Genomic DNA, 24878 nt, shown 5'->3' with positions numbered 1-24878 from the left:
CACACACACACACACACAGTGCTAGTGTTATCATAATAACACAGTCACTAACAGCTGTGGGTGATGTTACATTGACGTTTTATACTGGAGCCGACAGAAACTAAGGTTTAGGAATTGATGCTGTATAGTATGTGCAAAGCAATAACGAGTTCGTCAAGAAAAACGTTCAGCAGATGTCCTTTTGATTTGATCAACATAGCTGCAAAGCCATGTACCGATGAAGGCATTAGGGAAATGAACAGGAAGCTACATTCAACTTAGCTAACGTTAGCTAGCTAAACTGCAATCCCGTCGCCGAGACACGCTCCTGTATGGAGCGAGCAAGTCGCAAAAGTACTTTATCTATTTATTTTATTTATTAATTTAACCATAAAACTAGTCTTTATTATTTTACCACTTCAGCCATCTTTCAGCACCTGTAAAACGGAGGCTTTCAGCGTCAGCACTTACTTACAGTCTCTGAAGAGCTGAGGAGAAGCAAACTGCGGTGCTCGTTGAATGACAACCGGAAGTTAACTCGGCTCAACCACGAAATGCCTCCGACTATGTCACGGGTAGGAACTATATGTTCCAAAAATGGCTAGGTCAAGATTTCATTAGTGACACCAACTTCTTGAGTACATTGGTGACGCTCCTGCATCCGAGAAATGATTATTATGTTGTCAGAAGTCAACCCCTCAAGACAAGCAGGAAAACATGGACATTAAAGAATAATAGAGGGCCTAGATTCCGAGCTTTCAAAACAACAGAATTATCCCGTAGTGAAACAAACATGTAGGCTAAATAATTAATACAAGAGGGGATGAACTGTTGACATGGAAGGGCTTCAAATTTTGGCAATAAATAAAAACTGGTTGCCGCTGGGATGAGAAAATCAATCTACAAAACACAGGTCACAAGTGTATTTGTAATAACTGTAAAATGCTTATAGATTATAACCTCTCAAACAGTAGTAGAAAAAATAACATGCATTTAAACTTTGCATTTAAGTCCCATTTCTATCATTAGAAGTCACAAAAGTGCAGGTTATTTAAATATCTAAATAATAAAAATGTGTTTGATTCTTCAAAAAACATGAACTTCGTTTATATTAACAGAGGATTTACATTTCTGAAGTCTGCATTTTCACATATTTTTGCAATTACCTTGAGGTGGTTGTTGTCTGACGATAACCTTTTAAAAATGCCCTGAATGACATGTAGTGTTAGCACATTAAACAATTGTTTAACAAAAGTGATTAATTCCTCAATATCAAAAATCCAAAGCACACCTTAGAAGCCAAAAACCATTGAACTTAACATGATAAATGAAGCAATAGATTGTTTTATTTGTTTTACAGCATTGAGGGACTTGAAGTATAATAAGTGATAGGCTCCCGGCACTGAAGGAATTCAGCTGGAGCAAGTAAAGTTCTTCTCTGGATAAATCCCTCCCGGACTTTAAACAATATATTAACTGCCCCACAAGAGAAAATAAAACTTTGGACCTCCTGTATGCAAATGCTAAGGATGCATACATGCACCCTCCCCCCCTTGGCAAATCAGATCACAATCTTGTCTTGCTGTCTCCCATGTGTTCCTTGTGTCCTGCGGCAGCCTGTCCACAAAAGGACTGTAAGGAGGTGGACTCAGGAGGCTGAGGAGGACTGCAGGACTGCTTGGGTCTACAGACTGGAGCGTGCTCTGTGAGCCATATGGGAGGACACGACAACAGGCTGACTGTATCACAGACATTACAGTTCGTGAGAACACCACCATGCCCTCCGGACTGTACGCTGTTTTCCAACCCATAAGCCGTGGATCACCATGACCTGAAAGTCCTTTGAAGGAGAAGAAGACAGCTTTCAGGTCATGGGACAGACAAGAGCTTAGGGAAGTCACACCGACTGCGGGATAAACTGAGGGAGTGTAAAAACAACTTACAGGAGGAAGCTGAGAGCCAGTCTCCAGCAGAACAACATGAGGGGGTGTGGACAGGAATGAAAGAGATCACCGGGGTGGGAGGAGAAGAGGACAAACAGCAGGGAGCCAGGAGAGAGCAAACGAGCTAAACTTCTACTTCAATAGGTTTAGCTCACAGCCATCCTGTCCTTCTACCGCTCCACCAACCTCCTAACACCCCTCATTGCCTCCTCCCCCCCCTATTTTGTTCCAACACCCCCCTCCTCATCCCTCAGCCCTCCTGCAGTCAGCCCTCTCCCCACCACCACTACAGCACATTTCCCCTCCCCCACTGACACTTCAAGCTCCCCCCCTGCTTTACATTCACCTGGCCGTGAGAGAACAGCTGGAGAGGCTACACCAGCGCAAGGCTGCTGGCCCGGACGGCATCAGCCCCAGGGTCCTGAAGACCTGGCGCAGTAGTGTCTGGTGTTCTCCAGTACCTCTTCAACCTGAGCCTGAGCCTGCAGAGGGGGCCGCTGTTGTGGAAGACGTCTGTTGTTCCGGTCCCCAAGAAGTCGACTCCATCGGCCTTAAGGACTACCGCCCAGTGGCTCTCACAATCATGTGTGAAGGTGTCGAGAGGCTGGTCTTGGCCTACCTGAGGCGCAGGTGAGTTCTTCTCTGGACCCTCTACAGTTTGCTACCGCTCGACTGGGAGTGGATGACGCTGTCACTATCTTCTGCAGCGAGCTCATTTGCACCTGGATGGTGGTGGCGGCCACTGTAAGAATCACATTTTGATTTCTCCAGTGCATTAACACCATCCAGCCTCAGCTACTTGGTGAGAAGCTGCGGGTGATGGGTTCGGTGCGTCCATAGTCTCTGGATCACTGATAACTGAAAGACAGACCACAGTTGTCCGCCTGGACGTGTTGTTGATGTGGTGGTGGAGTGGGAGGGGGCCCACAGGGGACTGTGCTGTTCCTTTTCTGTTCACTTATACACCTCAGACTTCAGTACAACTCAGAGTCATGTCACCTACAGAAGTTTTCTGATGACTCTGCAGTTGTTGGGTGTATAGGGATGGACAGGAGGGGGAGTACAGGGCACTGGTGGGTGACTTGTGGAGTGGTCTGGTAAGAACCACCGCTGCTGAACGTGGATAAGACCAGAGAGGTGGTGGATCGACTTCAGGAGGAAGGGAACGGCTCCGCAGCCCTATGCATTCTGGGAAGTGACGTGGACATGGTGGAGGATTACAGATAACTGGGTGTCAACATCGACAGCAGGCTGAACTGGAAGTCAACAGCACTGCTGTACAAGAAGGGGATGAGCAGACTCTATTTCCTGAGGAAGCTGAGATCCTTCAAACGTGTGCCGCAGGATGTTGGAGACTTCTACCAGTTGTTGTGGCCAGTGCTCTGTCTCCTCCGTATCTGCTGGGGCAGCAGCATCGGAGCCAGCGATACAAACAGACTGAACAAACTGATCAGGAAGGCTGGCTCGTGATCGGCGCAAACAGGACACATTTGAAGCTGTGGTGGAGAGGAGGTCGCTGAACAAACTGTTATCTATCATGGATAACCCTGACCACCCTCTCCACCCACACTGGTCCAACAGAGGAGCAGGTCTCAAAGAGGCTCCGACAAGTTTAAATGCCGCACGGACCGCTACAGGAAATCATCCTACTCAGACAATAAAACTCTTCAACACGTCATCCCTGGGGGGTAGATGAGACTCTGAGACACCCAATACTACAATAAGGGCAACCGGCACGACTGGGTCTATTTACAAAAGCTGCACATTTTTGTTTTGTTTTTTCCCATCTTGTATATACTTAAATATTGTTCTACATTCTTATATTTTTTCTTATATTTTGTTTTATATAATTATATTATTCATGTATATTGTATGTATGTATATTTGTGTGCTGCTGTAACACTGTAATTTCCATTTTTTTGGGATCAATAAATATCTATCTATCTATCATCTATCTATCTAAAGATTTCACGTAAAAGACGGAGTTAACTAAGTTTAAGTGGTTATTTTAAAAAACAAGAACATCCATACATGCGTCATATTTGTTTTTTGTTTTTCATTTTAATGTCTACACAGTAATGATTACACGGTCACAAAAAACAAGAGGGAAAAGTATTTTGTCACTTCCTGTATTATACTATGGTCAAAAGACATCTCTTTTTGATAAAGGTAAAATATTTATATATATATATATGAGTATCTAATCTACAGTATATATTTCCTGATTTATCATTTGCCAGAGAGTGAGAAAGAATATATCCTGTTACTTTTTACCTTTATCATCATATATGTATATATATATCTAAGTATCTAATCTTCAAATTTCAATAAAAGATTATCACTGAAGAACACAGAATCTTGTGATAGAGAGAACTCAGTGTGTACCCCTACAGACCAAACAGGCTCCAACAACGGAGAACTGAAAGCTTCTAGACCTGCCCTGGCTTTGCTTGATCACCGCCTTGTAATTTGTAACAGACAAAGTTTCTTCTTTCTGAGCAGTCCCTGGTGAACAAGTTCCTCTTGTTGTTTTTGGACAGGGTCCCACACTGTTCCCACCGGGACGGACAGTCAGGCAGCGTCCCCTCGTCTTCCAGCTGAGTTCCGTCTGTCCACCACCACTCCCCACCCAGGAAGCGCAGGCCCATCCAAACCTGAGAAACACAAAGGAAGCTTTGAGTCCCTGTTGTGAAGAGGGTTGGGACTGCTTCCATTCACTTTCTGCATGCGTACTTGTGGCAGCTCCAGCTTTAAAAAGAGCCTTCATATTTTTCAAACAAACCAATTCCAATTCATATTTCTATTTCTTAATAATAATAATAATAATAATAATAAATTGAATTTGTATAGCGCTTTTCCCAAGCTCAAAGTCGCTTTACAGAGTAGATGATAAAGACTAAAAAAAAACTAAGGATAGGCAGAACAGAAGAGATGGGTCTTCAGACGGGACTGAAAAATGGTGAGGGACTCCGAGATTTCTTTATTCCGTCTTTAAAAATATTCATTCAACACTGACATTTTTCTTCAAGGCTTTTAAAGTTTACTTCTAATTCGATCGGTCTACTGTATTCTGTCTCAATGATTTCCACAAGGGGCTGCAAGATAAATCTGGGGGATTGTGTAAGAGGATTAAAAAGATTGTGTTGCAATTGTGTTCTTTGAGGATCATTTGATTTTCTTTTTCTTCTGCAGGTCTAAAAAAAAGTCATTTAAATAAACTATGAGTTAAGGGAAAATCCCTCTTTGGTTGAACTGATTGCAAAAATGCAACCTAAGAAAAGTGACAAAAGCCCAAGCCAAACTTGGTTCGTTTCAGGTCACTGTTAAGTGAAAACGACCTCTATTTATTTCTACTGTGTTGACCCCGCCCCCCGTTCTCAAACCTCCTCGGTCGTGGCTCCGTAGATCCTGTCGAGGACGTAGTTGACGTTCAGTTGATGCTCAGGCATGACGTTCAGGCTCAGGAGGTCGTAGGTGTGATTGCAGGGACTCGAGCCCTCACACAGGGGTTCCATGGCCCTGCAGTGCTTCAGGGCATTCTCCCATGTCCTGTTCTCCTTCACCACCACCATGTCGTCATCATAGCAGACAAACCTAAGCTCGTCGGAGCACGCGCCGCTGTGCCATTTTATTTTTCCTGGATTAAAAAAGCCACAGTCAGCGGTGAGTGGCTCTCCGTCGGCCCAGTTTCTGTAGTCAGTTGTCGGACCTCCGATCCAGCGCCAGGTCTCCCCAGCCTCTCTGTGCAGTCCAATCCAGCCAGGTCTCATTAATTCATTAGTGTTTCTCATGGTGATGGTGGCTAGGTCACCTTTACTTTCAGTCTTACAGTACTGAGAAGCGCTGTACCAGGTAAGGTTTTTGCTGTAATAGTTAATTTTACCATTTTCCAAGCAGTATAAACCATGTCCATCTGAACACGACAAACTGTACCACTTTGAATTCTCTTTCACAGCTGCACAGTGGCTGCTGGGCTCTCCATCGGCCCAGTAGCTGCTCTGTGAGAGGTCGCCTCCTGAGATCCCCTTTCCACTTCTGAAACAAATACATATCTTGCTTAGAAATGCATTTTACCTTCCATTTCACATTAATGAAATCAACATGAAGATCATTTCCAAACAAGGTAGGCTACTCACTTTACATTTATCCACCTCCAGGCTGAGGCGTTTCCAGGGTCTCTGAGTAGACCGATCCAGGCTTGTTGGACCTCAATGTGCAACAAAAAGTCAGCCAGCATGAATTCGTCCACTGTGTTCCAATTTGCAAGGTCAATGTGGTTCTTCTGGCAGTACAGTCTCGCCTCCGTCCAGTTCATCTTCTGATAGGGACAGTAAACTGTTGTCTCCACGTTAAATGCCTCGAGGCAAAGAGCAGCAAAAAACGGGAAGAAGAGCATGAGCTCAGAGCTTGTCTTGATTCTCATGACTGGTCTTGTCTTCACGTCAAATCAAAGACGGGTCTGTTTGCACAACCCTTATTAGCTAGGTCACTTCTGGTTAGTGGCTGGTGTGGAGCTATCTCTCTTCCCTTTTAGTAACTACACACCTGACCACTCCCATGTAGACCGACCCACCCACGGACACGCCTGATTCAGCTGACCACTGGAACCTCTCCACACTGGTCCAGTGTTACAGTCCACACGGTGTTAACCATCACAGCATCTTTATTGTGTTATTAAACATTAAATTGGGCGCCACTGTAGCTGTTGAGCATGCGACCAATGTACAGATGTTCAGTCCTTGCCGCAGAGGCCGTGGGTTCGGTTCCAACCTGCTGCCCTTTGCTGCATGTCACTCCCCTTCTCTCTCCCCTTTCATGTCTAAGCTGAAAAATATACTATAAATTATGAAGATGCTTTATGTAGTTGCCAATATTTCAGGTAGCCTAGAGCAGTGATTCACAACCAAGGGTACTAGGATAATGTTGGTAGCTAACGTCATACATGAAAAAGAAAGGATCATTAAATGTATTGTAGTTATTATTTTAAAGGGTATTTAAAATACAACCACACCATTCATCTCCAGCCCTAAGTAAAAGCTTTATTTTTTTGCTCATCAAAATGTCTATGCAAACACTAGACAACCGAAAGTCCTTCTAATCTACCAACTAGCATGCTCTATTACAGCTTATAAAGACACATTTATAGTAAACCCTCATAATGTGTAGTGGTGAAAATAGTCACAGAGAACCACACTGTTGGCTTGGCTTCAATTTGCTTTACAAGTCAATGCATGGTGTACTTAAAAACAAATGATGAGGCCATTTTTTTGATTTTTAAAACAAAGTGGACCCAAATGCAATCATGTGTGGTGCGGTGGAAGGCTGTTTCTCTGGATCTGTAAGCGTAATTCAAATGATCTACATTCAAAACTGTCCAGTCTCCATGCATTTTGGGGAAATCAGGCTTCAGGCAAATGACTTGATTTGAATCTTTTTAGTCAACATATGCTGATGTCCAAGTACTTGTGCTAAGCTCTGTCCATCTTGCTACTCTTACCTTGGTTTCAGCATGATTTCCTGCGTTCAAACAACATGCATACATTCTTTCAATTAAAAAGGTATCACTGTAATTGTATATGTCAACAGCTCATATTCAGGTCCATAGTTCAATAGACTGGTGAAATGTGTTTTTTCTATTGCAGTATGTTCAGTAAAACAGTAGGTGGCAAAATGATTGTAAACATTTTCAAATCTTTTTATGTCACTTCCTTTTAAGAACAGTAATTTGGCCAAAGCAGGAAAAAGCAGAATTCTACTTTAGCAGGATGTGTTGCTGAGTGCTGCAGTACCCTAAAAGAGACAGCAGGTGGCTCTGATAGTTCCCTCTACTGGCTGCTCCCCCCCAATGTCTCCTACCAGAGTAGGACTCTGAGGAGATAGGGAATAGATAAAATAATAAACTATAAAAAAATATATAAAGATAATAAACCTTTCTTTAAGTGTCTATGGGAATAGGGCAACAGTGGAGTTTAGCCCCTAGTACAGGCAGGGCCCATTTAATAAAAGAAAGGCTCATTTTCAAGAAAAGAGTTGGTTCTGAACTGAGAAAAGAAAATTTTGAATTTTTTTAGTCCAGTGCGATCCATACTTTCATTCATCTTACCTCTCCCTCTTTGACAGAGCTTTGGACCCCCCCCCGCCCCCCCTGTTTGCCTGAAAGATGTAGACAGGAAATGGAGAGGAGGAGATATATGGTCAGGATGCAGTTATATGTAGGATTCCCTTTTTGTTATTGCAATGCACATTTTAGTCCATAAATTACTATGATGTCTCCAGCCTTTACATGGATGTTATAACATTCATATTAACATCATCTCTCCATTTTTGACAGTTTTGAGGTTCTATAGGACACAGGGAGCGGATATGATAATAATAAAACAGGACACAACTCAACACCCGAGGTTTTTCAAGTTTATTTCTTTCTCTCATTACTTTTAAGCGGAGTTACAGTAGCTCTGCCTCTCAGCTTCTTCTTTCCACTGATGATTAAGCCTTTAAAACACACCGACAGGGAGATGGATACAGTAGTTACCATAGCAATGAGCCAAAAGGACACATCTAACGTGGCAGTGGGAGGTGGAGAGGGGGCACACAGACACAAATACTGTCACTAACCGATCGTCTCGTAATTTAAAGAACAAACAGATAAACTCAGAACACTCAAACACACTGGTGCTGCTGCCTACGCATACTGTAGTAGAGCTAAGGGCTGCAATGCTATGACTTGGCTATGGGTGTGTAAAAGTGAGGGGAGGGTGTGGGAGGATGATTGGGGTGGTCCCTTTCTTGACTTCCTTTTTGGACAGGAAGTGTCTACTCCTTGGTGTGCATGTACAGCAGCAGGTCAGCGACACGGTGGCTGTAGCCAAACTCATTATCATACCTGGAGAGAGTGGGAGCAAAAAAAGGAGATTGAGAAATTCATTGCTTGAAAAGACAAAACTGTGTTTTTTTCCTTTCCGTCTCTAGATTAACACTAACTTCCTGTTTTACATGTGAGACTGACCAAGACATTTGAAAACTAACCAAGAAATGAGCTTGACAAAGTTGTCATTGAGGGAGATGCCGGCACCAGCATCAAAGATGGAAGAGTGGGTGTCACCGATGAAGTCAGAAGACACCACCTGCAAAACACAATTCAGATATATATTTAGCTGATGCTTTTTTCCCAAAGCGACTTAAAATTGCTATATATGTCAGAGGCCGCACGCCTCTGGATCAACTCCGGGTTTAGTGCCTTGCTCAAGGACACATTTGATGGTTGATGTATCCAATGGGAATTGTACCCAGGTCTCCCACACTAAAGGCATGTGTCATGTTCACTGCACCATCCCCACCCGCAATACAACCATCACATGCAAAATACAATCAGTCAGACACAGAGCTCATATTTTAGTCTATTTCCATGTTTTATTCATCCAAATCACAAACATATACAATACAAGAATACTTGACAATATTAACCCATGCATCCAAATGAAATGTACAAAAGCAAATAGCCCTCATTACCCCGCATCACCCTATCCCCAAAAACTTCACATTTTGGTTCTATCATTATTACTAGTGTATTTGCTTTACAGTATATGTGAAATAAGTGTGGGTGTTACCTGGTCCTCGGTGTAACCCAGCACGCCCTTCATGGGCCCGTGTGCGGCCTTCTTGCAGGCTTCCTTAATCTGAGCGTACGTTGCAGGCTTGGACAGACGGCATGTCAGATCCACCACTGACACGTCGGCAACTGGCACCCTGAAGGCCATGCCTGTCAGCTTACTGGAGAGAAGACGGACAAAGAGAGCTATTAGACCTGTGTCACCTTCAGTTCTTGGTTTTTCTCACTGTATAAGCCACAATTATAAAAAGGTGTATTGAAGATAAGACAGTAACAAATGTGTTTGTCCTTACCCGTTGAGTTCAGGGATGACTTTGCCCACTGCCTTGGCGGCACCGGTGGAGGCTGGGATGATGTTCTGGTGAGCCCCGCGGCCATCACGCCAGGCCTTGGCGCTGGGACCGTCCACTGTCTTCTGGGTGGCTGTGTATGCATGGACTGTGGTCTACATAGAGGAGTGACACAAAAAAAAATCAGTGATTCTGGCATACATTTAAGAATAAAAATACAGTACCATCTATGAAAAGGCCTCTGTCACAACAGTGGCTAATAGTTACAGTATTTACTGTGACTTACCATGAGAGCCTCCTCAATGCCAAAGTTATCGTGGATGACTTTGGCCAGGGGGGCCAGGCAGTTGGTGGTGCAGGAGGCATTGCTATCAACAGAAAGACAGACACGGTCACTAAGACTCACAGACACACACAAGTATCTAAGGGAAAATCTCCACCTAAATCTAGGAATATGTTTGTGACGATTAAAATGTGAATTCATGTCCAAAACCAAAGTTATGTTACCTGACGATGGTCATGGAGGAGGGGTCGTATTTGTCCTCGTTAACTCCCATGACAAACATCGGAGCATCAGGTGAGGGGGCGGACACAACCACACGCTGAGCTCCGCCCTGGAGGTGAGACTGCGATTGGACATGAGAGAAAAGACGGCACAGGTTACAAACCGGACCATCTGGCAGTCTGCGTGCATGTTTCTCTATATCTATGCATGTGTGTGTGTGTGTGTGTGTGTGTGTGTGTGTTTGTGTGTGTGTGTGTGTACATACGGAGGCCTTCTCCACACTGAGGAAGACTCCAGTGGACTCGACGACGTACTTGGCTCCAGCGTCACCCCATGGGATCTCTGCTGGCTTCATACTAGAGTCAGAGAAAGAACAGAGTCAGTCTGGGATGAAAAGATTATCCCTACCGTTTAGGAATGTTAAATGTTGGGGTTGATAAAGACACGTAACACAAAAATATAACAGAAATACTAAAAACAGCAAGTTACATAAATCAAGTTAGAAGTGAGAATTTGTTAGTACAGTACATTCTGTGCTTTCTGAATTAGTGTGCAGAGCCTCTCTGGATAATGTCATGCTAATAATAAATAAAATGAAAACATTCAAATAACACATTGGGAGTAAGTGTTAAGAGCCTGCCAAAAAAGTAGGTGGTTTGTTTAAAATCAGGGACACCTCAGTAATGTATAGTTGTTGCTCAAAGAGGAATTCTCCTCTATAAGCCTCTGTTTCGGTGGAGTTGCTTTTTGCTGAGAGGAGGCTCCATTACTGAAAGGACTAAAACAACTGCCAGTACAACGGGTGGAGGGGGAGCTATATGAGCACAGCCTTAGTCAGCACAAAGCCTCATTCAACTCCATGAGCACGGAATTTACTTTTGATACTAAAGATCAGGAGTTTAACTGGCCTAAAATACCTTACTTTCAAAATAAAAATCTAAGTTCAAACAGGTGGTATCTGTTCGGGTTCAGGGGGTGGGAGTAAATCCAAATCTTATCTACTGAATAGTTTGGTTGCAACCTTTATTTAATTCACATTCCTTTTGTATTTAATTTATTTGTATTAGGTATTTATTTTGTTTAATTTAATATTTTTTAAATGTGCCTTAAAAGGTACCTTACCAGACAGCATGTGCACTGTATCTATCCGGTTCGGGTGCAGTAACGTGGTGACTGGACCGCAGGGATACAAGCAGGTGCTGGGAATCGGGTGTATGAATGTATTTTATAAATTAATTTATTTTTATTTCCCGCTTGTTTTTGAATACTTTGTTTTTGAATATTAATTTACTATCTTGTTACCTGTTATTATATGTACAAATTAATTCATTTTCTGTGGTTTAGGTTGTTGTAGACATTTTTCAAAAATGTCTACAAATAAAACAATAAATAGCATGATTCATAAATAAATAAAGTTTAATAATTCAAAGTGAGCTCTTAAATGGCTGCTTCTACTACAGAGACCTCTCTGATACAGTTCACATTGTACTGAAGTGGCCCTGGATGAAATCATTGATCAACTGGCCAGTTTTCGGCCTCCCTTACATTTTTCGGCCTCCCTTAAGCTTGTTGCCGACAGTTACCATCAACATCAACACTGCTGATATCCGTGCAGAAACAACCACTAACCATCTAACGTCATCCCGCACTTACCACTGGAAGACAGAGATGGCGTTTCCATCGACCACGAGCTTGCCATCTTCTTGGGAGACCTCACCATGGTAACGGCCGTGGGTGGAGTCATACTTGAACATGTAGACCTAGGAGGCGCGACGGGGATGGAAAGAGGTTAATAACTAAACTTCATTGTAACACTATAGTATCTTATTTCGCACACCTAACTTAGTAATCATAACACCAATGCCTAAACAATCTTTCAATTTCCTGGGAGATTTGGGGAGTCACGGGTGGTGTTTTAAGTCATCTGAATGAAGAATTAAACTATATGACAAACGAGATACGGAGAAAGCAACACGTGTCAGAGAGCAAAACGGTTGTTCAGTTCAGGTATTAATAAAATGTATAAACTATGGACAGACGTTATACACTATAATACAATACAATGTTAATAATTTGTAAACAAGTATGTGCATGTAGGTTTTCTTACCATGTACTGCAAGTCAATGAAGGGGTCATTGATAGCCACAACATTGATGCCCTTCTGAAGGCAGGCCCTCAGGACCAGACGGCCAATACGGCCGAAACTGCAGATTGAGGGAGGGGGGGTGGAGAGAGAGGGAGAGAGAAAGATTAATAATAGTTGTTTTAAGAAAATGGTGGGAAACTTGATCAGAATGTCCAGCACCGCCTGGGACCTTGTACAAATCTGACAAAGCCTCACACTGTGAAGTCAGGTCATTGCAGACTCCAGCATAACTTCCAGTGGTTTACCTCCCGTAGAGCTGCCCGTTAATTCCCCTCAGCAGAAAAACCATGAAATCCTGAGTTCTTCCACTCCTTTATTACTGCAGCTCTACTGCTGTTACTCTAAGCTATGATTAATGCACGTTCACATTAAAAGCTTTTCTTGGAATGCTTTTATTGTAAAACAGACAGGATATGAGTCCTTAGGCATGGAGCAATTTTTTGTCGATCACTTTGATATATTGCAAGGAAGGAATGGAAACCAACCATGTAACCACAGTGAAGAGCTGCAGATGACAGGGTGACCTTCAAACCTCCAACATTTAATCAAAGTACATCCTTTACGGTGCCATTATTTACTGTATAAGAAGTCCATTTGTAACGTTCTGCATCACAGTTGCACAAGATAGTGCCCCCCCCCCCGAAAGAATGACAAAATTATAATTATGCTATGTATTCCACACAAAAAAATAACACTACACTTACAGTACAGGCAATTCATTTCGTTCCTCGTCTTCAAAGTTCTATTAATTTTAACTTTATGAAACTGGCTACACAGAGAGCAGCTGTAAATGGTGTGTGTGCTCTGCAGAGATCCACTCCAAGTGTAAAAACAGGACGTATATAAACATTTATGTTTTACACAGAAATAGATCATAAAGTATTATTATTTCTTTTAAATTGAACTACCGATACTACTACAGGAAACGACTCAATGACTATGAATGAGCCTAATTGCAATTTCATTGTGAGGTTCCGTTTCTAATTCTTGTTTCCTTCACCTGCGTCCTCTGATAGCTGACAGTGAAGTGAACAACAATCCCAAAGAAAAAGCTTGTCTCGCCTGTGACTTACACAATCCTATGCCGTGTGTGCCTCCTCACCACATTCGCTCTACATACGTTATGTGTTCAATGTAGCCAAAGTCGCGCAACTCACCCCATTTGAGATACTTCATTAGTCCACTCTTTTTATATTAGAATTTATCAAGGGTGGATTTTTTTTCCTCAGTGCAAATGCAGTTTCACCCTTCTGCATAACCATTTACTAACCACCAGAACTTGTCGAGGAAATAGTAAACATCCATCCCCAAAATATGAGTCACTGACATCCTATCCTAATCATCCTGAACCATCCTGTTTACAAAGTGTGTGTGTGTGTGTGTGTGTGTGTGTGTGTGTGTGTGTGTGTGTGTGTGTGTGTGTGTGTGTGTCAAACTCACCCATTGATTCCAACACAGAGGTCTGACATGGCTGTTGCTGCTTGGGGGAAGTTAACTGAAGGGAGAAAAGAAAAAAAAAAAAAAGACATTAGAACAACAGCAGCAACTTTGGTTTGAGGAAACTAACATTAAAAAGCATCCAATCTCACTTAGTAATGTCCTCTAGCTGGCAACGCACTCAGACAAATGACTTAACAATGCCATTAATCATTGCAGCATAACTATGTGCCAACTGGTCAAATTTATGTGAGTGTTTGGGACGGAGACAAACAGTTGCCCTGGCAGCAGGAGGCGGCTTTAATCAGGGTAGTTAAGCTGTTGGCAATATACAATGAGTGTGTGTGTTCCTCTGCTGTAAAGTCAAGTGTAAAGTTTTAGTGGAACCCTCTGTTCTTCAGTGTGTTTTCTGATTAGAAACTAATTCACAAGCTGACCGTGCTGCATACCGCTATGATCTGAACAACCCAAATAGTTAATATCCTATATATTTACACAGGGCCCAGTCTATTGTTACCATGGACGCTGAAAGGGAAGTGGGCAGTGCTTTGGGGTGCAACACTGAGCTTGTCACAAGTTTAATAATCGGTGGGAAGATTTCCTACCACCTTTTCCTTATCCTCTGACTTGCACCTAGTGATAGACCGATTTTATCAGCCGGCTAAATATATTGGAGTGGTATTTGCGGGGGGGTTTTGCGGCCGCTGCGTTTGCCGATAGTTTTCTCCCGGCATTATTTACACACAGGCGTCCACAGAGAGCTCTGTGTTGCTGGAGACGCAACCCTCCACCACTAGCACCAGGGCAGTCTTTAATTACAAATCAAGCACTTTATTTCAATGGCTACTTTTCAGGTTTATTGTTTTCTTTAATTATCTAATGGTGTTGACAAAGGACATTTTGTGATGACCTCATTTTATCTGTCTTATATGTCGGCAAGCAACGCATCATCAAGGCTGTAGATGTTGATGAAAGCCTTTTACCCTTGCACAGTTAACCTTATGCAGTGCACCCATTCATATGATGCACATTGTACACATAATTTGGGTGATTTGAAAGTAAGACGTGACACGGATTTGTGTTTTTTCTTTCTTATTTTTAAAGAAATAGCAGAGCAGATTCCAAAAGCAAATCCAGTTTGTATGATGTAAACTGAGGGAGCAAAAGCAGTATCAGCTCCAAATATCTGCTCAAGAAAATCGGCTTAGGCTGATGAAAACTTGCTCTGTGGAACAAATGGTGTATCTACTTTGTATGTTGTTATTTCCTTTTGTGGGTATTTTATGTAAGGTCTGTCCTACAATGCTACAATAACATGTATGAAAGACTGGTAGCAGTAGCTTCACAGAACAGTAGCCTATACAGGCGGTGTGATGCATTTGCACTAAAGGATGAAAATAAAACACCAAGGTGGTAAAGTATGTTGGTGTACTCCTGAAGTCAGAATATCAGACTGCTGCTGTGTAAGGCTGTTATTCTGTGTATGGTAAGTGACAAAAAAAATACAGGCTGTCAAATAGCATGTTTTATGTGCATTCTGCTGCAGGAGTAGGGACGTGCTACATCATGCAGGTACATGTTTAGCAAATAATGGAAAAGAAGGGAGAGAGAAAGTGATCGGAATGTAATGCAACAAACAAGGACTTGTCTGCCGAGTGAACAAGAGGAAGCCTGGCTATGACTCAACAATGTGACCTCCTTTTCCCTCTTCTTTCTTCTCCTTCTATTACTGTACACTCATTCGCCTGTTCCTGCTCTTAACACCTCCTCTGTCCTCGCCTCCCACTTTTCCAGCCCCCTTTTTTCTAACAATTGCATCCCCTCTCCTTCCTTCCTTCCTTCACCTCCTTCATCTTCTAGCTCCACCTCTTCCTCTCCTTTGCTGTCCTTGAAGTGTCTATGCTAGAAACAAAAAGGCCCTTATACCGTATTTAGCTCCAAGTCTATATCAACAGAAAACTTCTTAAAACTTAATTTAGTATAACAAGTAAGTTATTTCTTAAAAATGTATCATTATATATTAAGGTTTTACACATTTACACAGATTTCTGTATGGAACATGTACCCAAAAACTTCAGATATGGTAGCTCAGTAGCATTGACCAGTTGGTAGCCCAACCAGCAGCTAACATATGTGTGTGTATATGCGTGTGTCAGGCGCAGGTAGAGTAAGGCTAACACAGATTGTCCTTGAAACTGGGTGGTTGTCATTTTAGACTACAGTAATCTCCTAATCCGTGTGTGTGTGTGTGTGTGTGTGTGTGTGTGTGTGTCTCTGTGAGTGCATGTGTGTGTCCATGCGGGGAGCATGTAGGACACACCATCAATCTGATGAAATGCATTGTGGGAGCACTGTAAATAGACTAAAAGGGTAACCAGATTAGGATAAATCGTCTCTCTCATTCTCACACATGCTCTTAAACATTAACAATAACAGATAATAACTTGAAACAATTTGAACCTGGACTTATTTGCTTGTTAATAAGCACAAATAGATGTCCTTGTCTCGCTGGAACTGGAACCTGATCTGATGCCAGTCAAAATCAATTTATTGAACAAACTGCCACAGTTTCAACTGTCAGATTTCTAACAGGGTCATTTGCAGTGCATACTTATGCGCCTACCTTTCAGGGTAGAGCAGCCATTTTGTGCTCTGCTGCTAGCATCCATTATATAAGGTCAGCAATGGTGAGAGAGAGGTAGAGAGATAGAGGAGAGAGAGGGTGCATACAGTATGACCATGCTGTTCTCGCATTTCTGTGTCTTTTTCTCTCCTTTGTACTCAGGTCCCACCATAACCTATGGTGCAGTCACAACCCTCTGCACGCACGTTCTCCCTTTAAACTCTTCTGCTAACCTCTCTATTTTCTCTACCCAGAGCAGTTGCCCTGGGTTTTCCAACTTACAATGGCTGCTCTACTAACAAATGGTACTACTTTTTAAACAGAGTGGGGCTATTCTGCTTCAAGCAGGTGGAAAGTCTGGACAAGGACTAGTGGAACCAGATAAGAGAGATCTGGTGACTCAAATCGAACAATGGGGCTTAACTATTAACTTAACTATGTCGTTATGCACATAAAATAATAGTTTTTTATTTAGTTGAGTTGAATAAATGTATGTGTAAATAACCTGCCTTATGAAGTATTGGGAGACTCTAAACAACGGGAGGTGCATAAGCGTGGCTGCCTGTAAAGTATGTACTTGCTGACACTTCCCCCCTTCCATGTTCGTTACTGTTGCCAGGCAACAATGCAGGGCTTTGGCCAATCAATGGGAGAAGAGGGATGGGTTACACCGGGCAGCCAAACAATTAAACACTGGCGGTGCAACATTATACTCTATTATAGAAGCTGAAGAGGGGTGCTCCTTCAGCTTCCAAATGTTGTGCAAAATATTGTTACTAATTATCCCATGTTTCTATATCGAGTAACATTAAGGTTTTCATGTGCAGTAAACTAATGCCAACTACATAGCCAGCAGCTCTTCCCACTTCTCCACAAAACAGCTTTGCCTCTTTTGACTGTAGACCAATCAGCCCCTGATCTGGATTCAGTGCACACTCTGTCCCACAGACATGTCCCAGCTTATAGAGGCACTATTGTGCAGAGTAGGGCAAGAAGTTGCATTCTGTTAAATGGAGTTTGCAATCTGCTCACACTCATTAAAATGTAGGAAAAAGAAGCAGACGGCCAGACATGCGAACGGTAGCCAATCAAATTCCATCTCTTTGTTCACCCTTCGTCCCTTATCCTCACTTCTGTCTCACCTCCCCGGTCCATCAATCTCACATCTCCTTTATCACCGGCACGGGGTCAGACCGAACCTATGGGTCACTTGACAAGGAGGTGGGGCAACAAGCTCTTCTCTTGATTGATTAGACGAAAGGAGGACCGGCCGGTGAATATTACACCTCCCCTCCCCTTTACCCCACCACCCAAACTAATCATTAAAATTCAACATCCTACCTCCCTCTCCTCGCCACTCTTTGTCTGTCTAGTCCTCATCATTTAGAACAACCCTACACTCCCTCTGAGCTGCGACCCACTTTCCATACATAAACCCGGAGTTTAGCCTGGGGGGGGGGGGGCTCGACATGATTGCAGGACCGGGTCGCCGTGCTTGTGCGTATGAATGTGCACCGGAGGGACCACTGGAGGGAAGATAACTCATAACTAGTTGACCAGAAAAGGACAAAGAAAAAAGGGAGCATCAGGTGGTCAATTCTTAAAATTAAGACAAAGGCTTGACACAGCGTTTCACTTCTGACAACACTTTGTTAAACAAAACACTAATTCTTTGTTTCTCTGTAATATGTCAACAGTCTTAGTCAAGCATTTAGACAGTGTCTGGACTCCAGTCTAACCCTTACAAAGACCTGGGTTTTGAAGACATCTTTCCAACAGTATGAGGCTTGACATACAGATAGGACACAGACAAAATAAACCATTCACATGATTCTTGATGGTGTTGTTTTGCGTGATGTGTGCTACTTATTTGGTATAGAGTGGCCGTTTTCTAAAGCAGTTACAGCTAGTAAACAGCCTGCATTCATGTGAGGAGAGGCTAAGTTTAGATAAAGCTAGTTGGGTTGCCTCAGTTTGTTAAAATTTGTTAGTGAGAGAATGAACTCACTGACTGTACCCTTGCTTTTCCAGCCCACTACGCCACTCCCCCTGCCTTCCTCCATCCTCCTCCCTTCTTTTAGTGTCTTTTGCCTATTTAAACTTCCCCCGCTTTTCATCCCTCTGCCACACCCTCTTCCTCTCCAGTATTTTTCCACTGCAGTGGGTTGATTGGCTAAAGGCCAGGCAGACTATCCAATAAGGTCATCTTTTCTCTTCTTGCCCGCCTCTTGGTGAAAAGAAAAAATCAAATGCATTAAAGACTAAACAAAATGCCAGCTTCACACCCTTAGATACACACACATTAGTGATGAAGTGGCGTCAAACATCTTGTGTTCAACTTCAGTTAACTTTTCTCCTGCTCGTCTTTTATTCTGTCTCCTCTGTAGCAGTAGCAGACTATAAAAAGAGAGGAAGCAGTCTGAGCGCTGAGGCAATGTCACCGTGCTGCTGTAAACTAGTCAGTTAAATGTCCAACTACATCACATCAACAGCCACACACACACACACACACAACACCACAGGCTGTGTGTCCTACTCAGCAGGCATGGTCTCCTGCTGACACTCAGACAGATAAGACGTTCACTGCTTCTATTAGACATTTCACCAGAGCCAAGGTATCTTTCCTGTCCCTTACAGGGAAATTGGTTTGCAGCCAGGATTTATTCACCAGGGGCAAATTAATATGATAAGCAGACAGTGAATTTATAGTGCGAAATAACTTTTATTATTTCATCAGCTTTAATAATTAATGATAAGAATAGATAAAGATGAGGATGAGCGAGGTGTTTTTATAAATGTAGCAGTTGTATGTATTGCAGTTCAACAAAGACTTATTCATGCACAAAAACACCCATGTGCACACACACCAACCATCATGAATTAGTAAAAGATGTGCTGTATCAAACTGCAGAGGATTCAGTGTGACACACACACACACACACACACACACACACACGTGATCTTGTGTCAGCAGCTAGATGACAGATAACCTTCCTATGCCTCAGACCCTGTCCCTTGTCTCCTCTCCTCTCCCATGTAGTAGTAGTACAGTTGTAAGCTGTTTGCTACCTTCCTCATATCCTGCTTGATGTACAAACACCTGCACTTTTGAATAACTGAATAAAAAAAATAGACAAAACTGCTTTGTTGTACAAGTAAGGGCCTTTTATGTGTCAGTTGTGTATAGCCTTCCCTATTGTAGGGTTTATTTCCTTAAATTTGCGACAGTTAGGTGCAGAGTGCTGAGTCACTCTGGAGTTCCTTCTCTCTTACACACATCCTGGACAAGATGGCTAGGTGATAAGTCAGCAGCAGAGTATAATGGAGTTCTCGGTCTAGAAACAACCACACCACCTCTAAGTAGAACATCTGTGTTAATCAAGAAAAAACAAGTCATAAGTCATAACCAAATTATAAACAAAAACTGACTTTTATGTAAATTAGTCTCATGACAAAATTGACTTTTAGTAGCGCTGACTATGCACTAACTACAGGATAAAGTACACTAATCTGTATTGAAGCCCAGGAGCCTGCTCTAAAGTGTGTACCAAAGGGAAGAGGATGATTGTTTGGCATGTCCAACGTGAATAGCTGATCTAACGGAAGAAGAAGAAATGCCTTTATACTTCTCACAGCAAGCACCTGAGAATCCAGTCCACATCTGTGACCAATGTAACAGAATCCCCATGGCCTCGCATTAACACACATCACAAGTAGCTTGTCCATATCTCCTTAATAACATGGCTGTAGTCCTTGATAGATAATAACATATCCCGTGTGTACTAATGTGCTCTAATCTCATTGGCTAATAGTTTACTCCTTGCTCAGTGAAGGGGCAACATGCTGGTAACACAGTCACTGACATTTCAGACAGTCGGCTGACACCCTGATCTGCAACACATACAAGAGCAGAATGAATGTCCAAGTAAAAAAAAAAAAATTATTATAATGCAATTTGCAAATGCATTGATAAAACAAGTTGACTAATTTAATTTGGAGATCTTATTGCAATTACTGTCATTTTAAGATATCCACTAGACCGGATCTTGGACAAGAAACGCCTGCTCTAAATAAAGTTATACATGCGATTAAGAAGTCGGTTGGAGAAATAAATCGAGAGGGAGGTTATCATAAATCATGTTAATTAAAAATACTGCAAAACTATTTTCTGCTTGATGCATGACAAACTGTTCTGCTGTTCATTCATTTTCTTCCAAAACTATGATCACAGAGCATGAAGTCTGGCACACATACAGCTTTGACTACAATAGTTAGCATCTTTCTGGCAGCCCTGGGCCTGTTATTAGTGACCAGGGACGTGCACAGACATTTTGGGCGGCAGAGGCTAAAGGAAAAAAAAGGCCTAATAGTTAATAATTATTTATTTGAAACAAAACGTTCAATATATCAACACAACTATGAATACCTTAACAACTGATTTTATTTCCAGTGTCCATTAAGCATTTAAAACAGAGAATCTTTTGTCTTTAAAGCATAGGAAACGGTCACAATGTGCATGTTTTCTATGCTACTAGTTTCAACGATCACTGACAGAGAGAAAGAGAGAGAGAGAGAGAGAGAGAGAGAGAGAGAGAGAGAGTAAGAGAGAGAGATCGACTAAGTCTCATCTCCAATCATTAAATTAAAAAAAAAAATCAATAAATACATTAGTTTGACAGAGAAGCTGTGTGCAAACAGTAATGCATGTAGACTAAGGCTATATTTAATAATACTAAATTTAAAGAAAAATGAATCCAGATAAAAAGGACACTTTCTCTCGAGGAAGAATAAGGGCAGGTGCTCAAGCCCCTTTTGATGTCTATGTGACCTTCAGTCATCCAGAGCCTGGGCTAACGCCTGACTCCCATCCATGGGTATTGGGTACAGTGGGAAGAACCCTTTTCTTCCAAGATGGTAAGGAGTTGGAGAATAAAGATTAGCAGCGGGTCAGCATCCCTACAGCAGCTCTGGGCCTGCTGGGACCTTCCTCAGCTGCAGTGATAACCTTCAACAGTGAGACAAGGCCAGGCATGGCTGCACATGTACCACACCTACATCGTGACTGCCACAATGAATAAATACCGTATTATGTACAATTCATAATATTAATGTTATTTTATATTGTACTGTATGGCTGATTAAGATGGGTCTTATTAAGCTTGTGATTACGCTACTGCTTCTTTAAAAAGCGCAAGCAGGCCTCTTTGCAAACCGCATCAACAGGTCTGTCGAGTCATGGAGTCCAACTGCGACATAATAATGCGACACTGCGCTGCCTCTATGCCCTTCAAAGCCATCACAGGAAGGCTTTCAGCAAGTCTCTCTCATCTTTCCACGGGAAATAAAGCCAAGGTCATTCATGTGTCCCGTTTCGGTTATTGCATCGCTCTGCTTCCCGTTATTGCGAGAGTTTCATTCATCTCTGAAATCTACTGGGGCAACGACGACCGACTTCATCATAACGACCAGGGGAGGCACGTAGCTTCACCTCCACTCACGTACACTCATTCCCCCCAGCAAACCGGCTTTAATCACCTCCCTATGTATCAACTTACAGCTTAACAGCAAACCAATTTCCATTCACACTACATAGCTACAGATATAAGATATTGTTAAGTCTCTGCGGTGATAAACGTTGATATATGTGCTGAGTTACATAACATGGAGACTAATCCACTTCCGCAAAGATGCAGAAATGGTAGCTGCCAATGTCACGTTACCCGCCCAGTAGGACAATTTAGCTTCAGAGGAATTCCCTATGAATTGACCCTAATTAATATATGCAGATTGTCTTTGCAATAAGGAACCTTGACATGTTAATGCTTCGGGGTGTTTACAGCTATAGTGGATTTTGGTGTCGGCTATCTGATGCAACGAAAACGACTCTGAAGGAAATTTTATACAACGACCGGGCTCTCTCCAGACAGCAAGGCCATGGCCGCATCCCCTCCCATCCTCGCTGCTCTCTTCCTGTACTGATAAAGCAATGAGGCTGTCATGCCATTCCAAACGCGGAATGAGCTCTAAGCTTAACTTCACATTATTCCACAACCCACTTTCTCATCATGTTGCCTGTCGCTCGCGCACGAGCGCCACTTTAAACGGTTAACGTTACGGAGCTGATTAAAAAAAAAGCTGGAAAGGCAACAGGATGTCCAATGGCTTCCTTTACGGTTTTTTGGTTTGGTTTTTTATTTAAGTCTCAGGGGAATGTGTAACGTAAATACTTCGTATTTAACAGTGAATGTGAAAACAATTAAACGGCGTTTTGTTTAGTTAGTTTATGGCAGGCCTACATTTGTGCACCGACAGATAAGCTAGCATTTGAAACCGTAGAAAAGGCTGACTCGTGTGGAATAGTATTAACGTCCTCAGGGTGTAAATGTGTATTCTATTCTAGCCGTTAGAAGGGCGGAGCTCTAAAGTAGCCTAACACGTTGCACGGTAAAACAGTGTAGCGGCTTACCTGACGGCTGATGCTTCTTGAGTCTGTGTGCGCAATCGACAGTGCCGCCGTCCGCTTTTATACAAGACACGTGTCTCGGGGAGCCTGGTCGCCACGGCGACGTGACGTCATGTCATCCTTTCAGGCTCCATTCGGAACGAGGGACTAGTCACGGCTGCCACAGTAACTCGAGGGATGAAGCACTGGTTAACGTCTTTTTCACACATCTTAAACTTATAGAATAGACCCTAATGTTGACCAGAGACAGCGAGAGAGAGAGAGAGAGAGAGAGAGACTGGCTGGATGCCAACGTGGAAGAGGTGGGAATGATGATGAGGATGGTTCTTTAACTGTCTATGGTTTCAACCATAGAGCACAGAATTGGTCACGCGCATGTGATGAAATTCTAAGGAAGCATAGTTTGATGCATGGACGATCACTATTTACTCAGAGACAGAAAACTAGCAGCTGTAGATTGCAATAGTCAAAATAACACATTTATTATTATTAATCAGTGGGCCGAGGCTCGTCACTGGGCATGTGGCAGGGTGCTGTTGGACTGCATGGCCTATACACGCACCAGGCCCCACTGTGCATTGATCTATTGATCTGTAAAAGACTGCAGACTGTGTGTATGTGTGTGTGTGTGTGTGTGTGTGTGTGTGTGTGTGTGTGTGTGTGTGTGTGTGTGTGTGTGTGTAGCCTTTTGATAGATGCAGCCCTCTTATGTTATGTAAGAAGTCATGAAACAAGCATGCCACGTTCTCATGGAGTCAAGCTCTTCTGCTGCTTAACTGGAGTGGATAAATGGGCTTAATTCTTACAATATAAAATAGATAATAAAATGATGCTTTTTGATTGGGAAAAGCACATATTTGTTTGATAGGTTTTGTTGTTGTTTTTATTTTGTTTAGGTTTTTCTTTGACTTTTTTGTTTGTTTTTGATTTCTGTGATTGTGAATCTTCTCTCAAAATGGTCCATTCCAAGGACCTCAAAACCTCTCCTCTCTTCTCCTCTCCTCTCCTCTCCTCTCCTCTCTTCTCCTCTCTTCTCCCCTCCTCTCCTCTCTTCTCCTCTCCTCTCCTCATGTCACAGCACGTGTCAGACGAACAAGCCTACGTGAGGGAGGATGCGTGCAGTAGTCCAGTGCAACATGGGAAATCCCTGCAGTGCACAGCAAGTATGACGGCTCGCTCATTGACAACATGATTTACACACACTGCACATCCGGTCTAGGATTTTGTCATCTCTACGGATGTAGAGAACGGGTCATCTCTTGATTGGCGTTTGATTTCGTCATTGTAACGCAATATTAGATTGATTATTATATAATGGCCTATCATAAGAATGGTAATTCATTAAATCATTTTATCTCTGTATAACTAGTTTATACTATCGCAATCCTAGCGTATGCAGCGTCTCTAAATAGTCTCTGGACAAGAAGTTAAACAATGGCACCATCTTCTGGACAAACCACCAATCTTCCTGTTTAAATTAGATGTTAAATCCATGGATTGTATACATATTGAATATATATATAGTCTATGGATACATCGAGATAAATACGGGCTGAATGTTGGAAAGTGGAGATGAAACAGCCAGCAGACAGACAAGTGGTGAACAGAATGAAGTGTGTGGAAGCATATTATTTAAAAAAAAAAGTCATAAATGAAATATATTTTAAAAATATAAAAAATAAACAAACTACATCATACGGTAGGTTATTGGTGTCCACTGTCTGTCTGTGTATTTTTTGTACAACATCCCCTATTTCTCCCATACATTTGTGTAAATGATAACATAGTCACTGGCACGGTGACATGCTACTGAAGGAGGAAACACAAGAGTGATCCCACGTGAGGGTCATGACATTTATTTGTAGTTCAGCAGGGGGCGATCT

The 24878-nt window shown here is 42.5% G+C and overlaps 3 protein-coding genes across 4 annotated transcripts in view; all 3 read right to left on the bottom strand.

Moving 5' to 3' along the window:
• The window catches only part of tmem147 (transmembrane protein 147), a 7659-nt gene extending 7106 nt beyond the window's left edge, over positions 1-553 (bottom strand). The window contains exon 1 of one of the 2 annotated variants that reach the window (XM_032518202.1): positions 451-553. The gene's annotated coding sequence lies outside the window, so the exon portion shown is untranslated. The remainder of the gene's footprint in view (positions 1-450) is intronic. The other variant, XM_032518201.1, reaches the window with a different exon arrangement.
• A 3539-nt stretch (positions 554-4092) lies between these two features.
• On the bottom strand, positions 4093-6345 carry LOC116690721 (macrophage mannose receptor 1; the record flags this gene model as incomplete). The annotated part of the gene is given in 3 exon segments (XM_032517883.1): positions 4093-4576; positions 5306-5957; positions 6059-6345. Coding segments are annotated over 3 exon segments (1164 nt in total).
• A 1973-nt stretch (positions 6346-8318) lies between these two features.
• Positions 8319-23226, bottom strand: gapdhs (glyceraldehyde-3-phosphate dehydrogenase, spermatogenic). Its single transcript, XM_032518196.1, has 11 exons — positions 22999-23226; positions 13913-13967; positions 12434-12530; positions 11980-12086; positions 10592-10682; positions 10329-10447; positions 10108-10189; positions 9825-9976; positions 9530-9692; positions 8949-9046; positions 8319-8805 (listed from the first exon to the last, which is right to left on the bottom strand). Exons 2-11 carry the CDS (start codon positions 13939-13941, stop codon positions 8736-8738), a joined length of 1008 nt encoding a protein of 335 aa, XP_032374087.1. The 5' UTR covers positions 13942-13967; positions 22999-23226; the 3' UTR covers positions 8319-8735.
• Positions 23227-24878: the final 1652 nt, after the last annotated feature.

Source organism: Etheostoma spectabile, chromosome 6, assembly GCF_008692095.1.
Source record: "Etheostoma spectabile isolate EspeVRDwgs_2016 chromosome 6, UIUC_Espe_1.0, whole genome shotgun sequence".
In the NCBI taxonomy this organism is placed as follows: Eukaryota; Metazoa; Chordata; class Actinopteri; order Perciformes; family Percidae; genus Etheostoma; species Etheostoma spectabile.
The sequence above is the reverse complement of the archived record's forward strand: the minus strand, read 5'-3'. Positions and strand labels throughout refer to the sequence as shown.

Bases quoted from the DNA above. Each gene is read 5' to 3' on its own strand.
- gapdhs (XM_032518196.1), bottom strand. From the start codon at position 13,941: ATGTCAGACCTCTGTGTTGGAATCAATGG. The intron at 10,190-10,328 runs GTAACATAACTT...TTCTGTTGATAG, and splicing joins TCCTCCATGACCATCGTCAG to CAATGCCTCCTGCACCACCA. The intron at 9,047-9,529 runs GTAACACCCACA...TGTGTTTTGCAG, and splicing joins TGGGTTACACCGAGGACCAG to GTGGTGTCTTCTGACTTCAT.